The 7,895-nt window shown below is 36.3% G+C and overlaps 1 protein-coding gene across 1 annotated transcript; it reads left to right on the top strand.

The window, feature by feature from the left end:
• Window positions 1-3,493: 3,493 nt before the first annotated feature.
• LOC142634883 (G-type lectin S-receptor-like serine/threonine-protein kinase At1g67520) lies at window positions 3,494-6,219 on the top strand. The gene is made up of 6 exons (XM_075809132.1): window positions 3,494-3,686; window positions 3,786-4,000; window positions 4,976-5,186; window positions 5,322-5,559; window positions 5,674-5,824; window positions 5,905-6,219. The coding sequence occupies exons 1-6, from the start codon at window positions 3,494-3,496 to the stop codon at window positions 6,217-6,219; spliced, it is 1,323 nt and encodes a 440-aa protein (XP_075665247.1).
• Window positions 6,220-7,895: the final 1,676 nt, after the last annotated feature.

Raw genomic sequence — 7,895 nt, 5'->3', positions numbered from 1 at the left:
TGTATGAGGTAGAGACTTACTTCAGGGACAGTGGACCACGGATTGGAGGACCATAAGCACCCACTGGCGGGCCATGTTCAACTTTCGGGCATAAATATGGGAACCTGGCCCATGCCCAATACTGGACCAACAACAAGCACCCACCAATCTGATTAGCTTTCTTATCGCTTGCCCTGCATAACTCTTGGTACAATCATGCAAGGCAAACACTTCCCCAACTGTACCTTCGTGGGTTGCGAAGGTCTTCCAACTACTACACCCACATTAGATGCATCCTATCGCCGGATTTGTCCATGAAGATTGTGTCCCCTAGTAGCGCTAGGATGTAGCATCGTGCGTACTTATGCAACTGATCCTCTGTGGCATTAGGCAGCAATGGATTGGCAACAGCTTCCAAAAGCCGTTGGATGAGAATCCTCTAGCCATGAAGTTGCTTTCTCTGATCATTTACAAGTCGGAAGCCAAGAAATTCGTCGCACACATTCTCCCATTCTTTCTGCGTGCTCCCTGTAATGGCCTCGCCATCAACAAGAAGCCCGAGAAGAATCTCCACATCTTGCAATGTGATGGTGACCTCACCATGTGGCACGTGGAAGGTGTGAGTCTCCTACCGCCATCGCTCCACTAAGGCCTTTATCAGGCCGTGGTCAATCTCTACCCGGGGTCCTGAGGAGTCCCTCCAAACCAAGTGCCTTAATGATGTCAACGACTCGGTCATCTACCATTGGCTCTTGACCGGAGAACTCTTCACTATGGACACGGCATTTAAGGGACCCTGGATCCTACACAGAACAAAACCATGGATTAATATATGACAGCAAGTGCGTGTATATTGTATGAAGTAAATGCGTGTACATTAGTTAAATCTTTAGTGTTGTGTTTTACCTGCCCATTCCAAATAGCTTCTGACCGATGGTTGGCCTGCAACGTCAACACCGACTGGTCAATGGGGCCAGGCTGCACATGGTCAATCTGTCCAGCATTTGCAGCAGCCATACTGCACAAGAATGATAAGTAATTAGCACGTAATAGACATTATTGAAAACAAAAACAAAAAAAATCTTTTTTTTTCCCTCATGGACACTGGAATAGTTGGAAGTAGGATCCGACAGCATGTGATGCAAGCCAGATAAAAACATTGCAAGGTTAGTATTTAATTCTTTCTTTCAATGAATATAAAACAGACTTCACCATCTCAACCTATCACCCCCCACCCCCAGGCATCTGGGAGTAGGTTAAGCCTAGGAAGGAATTCGCTGAACCCAACTCCTAATCATGAAAGCCTCTATTAAAATTCAAAAATTAGAACGCAAGAACATTCAGGGTTGATAATATTGTAAATCTAAACGTAAAGGGGTGTATGGAGTTTAATCACTTAAGAGTTTTTACACATAAAGAATGAAAGACAAAGGGCTAGAGTGGCTCAGTTATTAGTCAAAGACATTCATAATATCAACTTCTTTTTCCATGTGGGACTTGTTCTTCTCTGAGAAAGTCTTATTGAAAGTCCCACATTGGAGAAATGAAAGTGTTATTGGTATTCCTCTATAAATACCACACTCCAATAACGAATTGTAAACATTGAATGTATGGGCAAGTTTTTTAATGGGCTTAACATTCTTTTGTTACTTGGCCATTCACTCCTTTATTAAAGAATTACTACATGTAAGGGGTAAGTTCAAAAGTTTTTCAACAATTATTAAAAAAATTTCAAAATCAATCAACTGGTTTCTGTTCCAAGTTTTGACCAGATTTTTTACTTTTCAGGTTTTTGAGTGTGGACTGGAATGGGATATGTCCCATTTCACAGTTGAACTGAAGAGTCAGACCAGCTGGTCAGGTCCAATTCTTAAACCTACGCATTATATTTCTAAATGAGTGATTGCAAGTGTGACTTTGCCACTGCAACATTCTGCTATCTAATTTAAGGCTTTTAACATTCTCCTAATTGCTTTCTCCGTCATGGGAGGATGCAAAATTGAAGGTGGAACCGCCTGTAGTTCCATACTTAGAAAACTAATATTCTCAGATACTGCACTATGAATTGCCATCTTCATTTTATCCGCCCTCAAATCCAACCTACCTTCTAAATATTTCAAAACCCAAATACCTGACCACATACATCTTCACTGACTTATAAAATAGGCTAGACATCCAAACAAGCTGCTCTGATTTAAACTTTGGATTCTCTTGATTTTTCTGAAGACCCATATCTTGAATTTCTTTATCAAACCCATTAAAGTAAATATTAATCAAAATCAAACACAACCTGCTGTCTTGAGGAAACCCCCTTCCTAAGTAACAACCACCCAATTCAATTCCCACCACCTCACACTCAAACAACCTCTTTATTAAACCAATCAAAGAAGCATCTTTTATTTTCTCTTCAATAAACAAACACAACTTATTTACATGCCTATCATTAAACCTTTCTCTATCAAACGTGACACTAAATAAAATCAATCATAATTTTCGAAACAAAGTACCACACGAAACAATCAGTTGTACAGATAAAACAGAGTACCACATGAAACAATCAAATCAATCATAATTTTCAAACAAAAACCACAAACCCATATGAAAAAATCACACAATTAAGAAAATCATACCTGAGAACTGAGTGAGAGTGGAGAGTGGAGAGGGTGCTTGAGAGTGGAGACTGAGTGAGTGAGTGACAGCTCAGGGGGCGAGTGAGAGAGGCGCGAGCGTGAGAGGGTGTGTAAGGGTGGAGAGGCGAGAGCGTGAGAGGGTGGTGAGGCGCGAGCCTGAGAAGGTGGAGAGGTTGTGAGAGAGGCGTGAGAGGGAGAGTGAGAGGGTGAGTGACAGAGTGGAGAGAGGCGTGAGAGGGAGAGTGAAAGGGTGAGTGACAGAGAGTGGAGAGAGGCACGAGAGGTCTGTGCGAGAGTGAGAGAGGTTAGACTTGGTTTATTTTTTAAAAAACCCTATTAGAAATCGAGTCTCAGAGACTCGGTTTCCAGGTGGATCAACTCGGATCAGCTAGCTTCCACGTGTTGTACACGTCACATATAAACCGAGTATTTAAGAGTCGATATATAAATCGACTCTTAGAAACTCAATTTCCAGGTGGCCGCCACGTGGAAAAGCGCCACATCAGATCTGATCAGAACATGGAAATCGAGTATCTAAAAGTCGATTTATAGGCTCAAAATCGACTCTCTAAGAGTCGAGATGTTAGTATTATATAAACTTTCGAAACAGTACCTACTAACTATAGTATCAATATTTTTTTTATATGATTTTTGAAATCATATCTATAATATTTATAAATTCAAGCCATTTTTTTTTAGTGCGCGTAAGTTTTGAAAAGCCTATATTTTTCAAATATATTTTTTAAATTTGGTTTGTAGAATAGTTACAAATAATGCTAAACTATGTTATCTATAATCGTGCATAATATAAACAACTATATTTTGGTCTTTAAGTTATTTATTTATGGTGTAAATATGCGTATTGTTGTATAGATATAATATTAATGAGACTATATTTTGGAAAATCCCATTATGGAATAGCCGGCCAACAAGTTACTTTTAAGGATAGCATGTTGGCAAACAAGTCAAGGGCAAATATTAGGTGGTGGATATGGCTCATCGTGGCAGTTGGGGGGATTATCATCACGCTGTTGTGCTTATTATGCTATGCAAAATTGAAAAATCACATAGCGAAAGGTAATTTATGGCCGTACTATATATAGATGTTTTATATATACTATTGATGATAAAGCATAAGCAAATTTTCAAGTCATGTTTTGCATGTATGTTTACTAGGGGAGAGTTCTAAGAAGCGACAAAAGTGTCTCTTACAAGAGCTTGAAGATGATGCAATTCCTTCCACTGTACGGGACAAAGTGAAAGAAGAAAACAATGATAGGCATGCTGGCCATGAATTTCAAAGTTTCAGCTTCGAAAGCATTTCTACTGCTACAAGTGATTTTTCAATTGAAAATAAATTAGGACAGGGCGGTTTTGGGCCAGTTTATAAGGTTCTCTCTCTCTCTCTCTCTCTCTCTCTCTCTCTCTCTCTCTCTCTCTCTCTCTCTCTGCTTGTGTGTGAGAGAGAGATAAAATTTGAACATATTAGAATAATAATCAAATGCTAAGAGTTTTGTAACTCATTTGGCATGTCCCATAAATGTTACAAATAAAGATATCCATGGCTCTCTCTCTCGGTGAAATCGTAACCACCATCCCTACCATAGGTAATTTGTTTGAGAATGACTAGCAGAGCCCTCCTTGGATTTGAGAGATGAGAGAATGTGGAGAGGTTAAGATATTTGGGTTTGAGCGAAGACAGAGGAAGGGCGAGAAGGAAGAAAATAATTTTAATTAGTTTAGTTTCTCCTTTCTTTTTTATTTATTTAAAATTCATGCCATGTGGAAATCCATGTGGCAGCCTAAGTTGCATGAAAGTAATTTTATTATTTTTATTATCTATGTCAGCATTTTTCATATATCACATATGGATAAAGACTATTTTAATAAAATTCAAAAAATCAGGAATTAAACTGATAATTTAAAACATTAGGATCATTTTGATGCATAAAGAATATGTTAGGAAGCGAAATGATATTTACCCAAAAGAATAATGGTTAAAAATTATATTCACTAACACTTGAGATTTTCAACTTTTAATAAAAGTCATAGTTGATAGTGAAACATGTTTTGAACTCATGACCACATGTGCTAATACTGTCACAAAATACCAATAATCCAAAAGTTTTAATCTTTAAACTTTTATTCTAATAAAATCTACCACCTTAAAGCTATCCTTTCTCTCTTCTTCTTCTTCTTCTTCTTCTTCTTCTTCTTCTTCTTCTTTTACATAATTTGCACTTTAAGTCTTAGCCTAACTCGTTAATTCAATACGTAAAATCAATAAATTATCACTTGAATGCATCCCAAGAGTAGGTAGAATCTTCATAGAAAATTAAATAATGACTCATGCAATATGCTTTCAGGGTAAACTATTGAATGGGCAGGAAATAGCAGCAAAAAGACTCTTGAGAAGTTCTAAACAGGGATTGATAGAGTTCAAGAATGAAGTTATTCTTATTGCCAAACTCCAGCACACCAATCTCGTGAGGCTTTTAGGGTTTTGCATTCAACCAGAAGAAAAAATACTAATCTATGAGTTCATGTCCAACAAAAGTTTAGACTTCTTCCTCTTTGGTAGGACATATGTTCATTACTAAGAAAAATTTCTTATATGATGACACACACACACACACACACACACACACACATTTTTATATGAAATCAATCAATACTAATCATTTGCTAGCAAATTTTTTTACTCTGTATTAGATTCTACTAAAAGGTTTATATTAAATTGGAAAAAACGCTTCAACATCATTGAAGGCATTGCTCAAGGACTTGTTTATCTTCACAAATATTCAAGACTAAGAGTAATTCACCGAGATTTAAAAGCAAGCAACATTTTGCTTGATGGGGAGATGAATCTAAAAATTTCAGACTTTGGAATGGCTAGAATATTTGGGCTGAAAGGATTAGAAGAAAACACAAATAGAATTGTTGGAACATAGTAAGTATTAATTAAGGTTCAAGTAAGCATAATTTAATTCTATTTTTGAGCACGTGTGTATGTGAATATGTGCTTGTTTATACACTAAAGTACATTTTTGAATTATTCCTTCAGTGGTTATATGCCTCCAGAGTATGCTAGGTATGGTGTTGTTTCAATGAAAACTGATGTATTTAGCTATGGAGTCCTACTATTGGAAATCGTGAGCGGCAAGAAAAATAATAGTCACAATTGCTTTGATTATCAGCTCAACCTTATAGGATATGTAAGTTTCTCTCGTAACTCTAAATTTATATACATAATTTTGAACTTACTAACATCTTGTTTACAACTGGATTGTATTAGGCATGGCAATTATGGAATGAAGGTAAGGGTTTAGAGCTAATTGACCCAACAATATTAGATGGGTCATGCCTTCCATCTAATGTATTGAGATGCATTCATGTTGGTCTTTTATGCGTACAAGACCAAGCAACAGATAGACCCATCATGGTAGATGTTGTTTCTATGCTTTCAAAAGAAACTCTTCAACTCTTCCCTCCAAAACATCTTGCATTTTTTGTCAACACTAATCAAGATGGAACATTAGGGGGTTTCGAAATTAAGCTAGAAAAATGTTCTATAAATAATGTCACACATTCACAAATGGAAGCTAGATAAATAGTAAAATACACTTTTTACGTATGAAAGTAGTGTATATCCATGCATGTTTGACAAGGCTGTCCCCTGATGATTTTTTAGGATTTTCAATAAGAGGTGTACACTTATACATAACTAGTAAGTTTCACGTGCAATGCACAGATAATTTTATAATATTTCATATAAGATGGTTTTGGAGGATGTTGTACGCGCGCGCGTGTGTATATATATATATATATATATATATATATTATATCATAATTGTTATAGAACTTTGTTAATAATGAGTTCATCATAAGAAGTAACAATTATAGATTGCACACATATATCCCTTATAATTATTCATTTCAAGTAATGAGAAATAAAAAAACAACTTTAGATGAATATTGTTGAATGAAAATTGATATAAAACTTATCTTTTTCTTTCTCCTTAATTCTAAAATAAAATACACATCTTAAATGCCCACAATCAATCACAGCCTTTACAAAACCTACAAGTCCACAACACCCGACCTTAACATCAAAATTGTAATTTTCCCTGTTACTCAATATAAAATGCAAGCCCCCTTCCTTGGTTGTAGCCAACTCATACGAGTTAGGATTAGATGAGACAACAATGTTAGAACTAGGTAGGTGTTGTCAAAAGATTGAAAGTAAATGACATTGTAGACACTCGAGTCATGGAAGTGTCATTGTGAGGGAAGGATTGTTGGGGGGACCACAATTTGACTCTCTACAACCACTCTAAAAAGAGGCCCTTGTGGTGTAATGTTGAATGCCATAAACGATTTGAATGTGCCTTCTTCATCACCAATTGGTTTTGAGGTGGAATGACACAGCTTACGGTTTGACACATATCATAAAAATGATTTTAGGATTCTAACGATTGCGACGGTATGCCCGATTCGCAAATCAGACCGTCGGATTGAAAGATATCACATAATCAAGTTTTCACGGACCACATGCATTTTGTTTGGGTGGAACTAATTACGTGTGAATAATTTAAATTAATTCTAATTAATTAAACAATTAAAATGAATTAAATAATTTCGTGAATGGTTGTTGGTTAGTGTAAAAAATAAGCCTGCTTGCATGGGAATAAAGTGGATAATCAGATAAAAAAGAAATTGTGGATGTTTAAGTCTTTTTAGAATATTTATCTATCATATAATTATTACTTTAAAGACCTGAATATCAAGAAAAAGGGATTAATTTTTATAATATGAATTAAAAACGCATTTAAGTGCAATTCTCGGCTCAAAAATTCTCAAAAAAGGAGTCCAAATCAAACCAAAATTGAAAAGGGGGCTCGGCACCCAAGAGGGCCTGTCGGCTATCTTGGAGTGCCGATTGACACATGGCAAGTGCCGATTGGCCCAAATGCTTGGCCCGGCCCGGGAACTTCCTGATTAATATAAAACCTATCTTTTTCAACTTTTTAGAGATAAAGAGATGTTCCAATTTGTATCCGATCTTATTCAGTTTATTTTTCAAGCATCCTAACCTCTATAAATAGAGGAAAAAGATTAGAATTTAGGGCCCTTCGTTTTCTGACCTCTCTGCTTCCCTTACGTCAAAGACGTTCTAGAAGCCTTGTTTTTAAGAACTTTTTTTTTTTTTGTAAGTAAAGTGTTTTAGACCTCAAAGAAGTGAAAATTTCTTTGATTTCTAAGATATTCTTCCGTTGAAGGGTACGC

Source organism: Castanea sativa, chromosome 5, assembly GCF_040712315.1.
Source record: "Castanea sativa cultivar Marrone di Chiusa Pesio chromosome 5, ASM4071231v1".
NCBI lineage: Eukaryota > Viridiplantae > Streptophyta > Magnoliopsida > Fagales > Fagaceae > Castanea > Castanea sativa.
This window is presented reverse-complemented; position numbering and strand designations above follow the sequence as displayed.

Excerpts from the sequence above, each read along its gene's own strand:
- LOC142634883 (XM_075809132.1), top strand. The coding sequence starts at position 3,494 with ATGAGACTATATTTTGGAAAATCCCATTATGGAATAGCCGGCCAACAA. Across the intron at positions 5,187-5,321 it reads TTTAGACTTCTTCCTCTTTG|ATTCTACTAAAAGGTTTATA; the intron begins GTAGGACATATG and ends ACTCTGTATTAG. Across the intron at positions 5,560-5,673 it reads AATAGAATTGTTGGAACATA|TGGTTATATGCCTCCAGAGT; the intron begins GTAAGTATTAAT and ends TTATTCCTTCAG.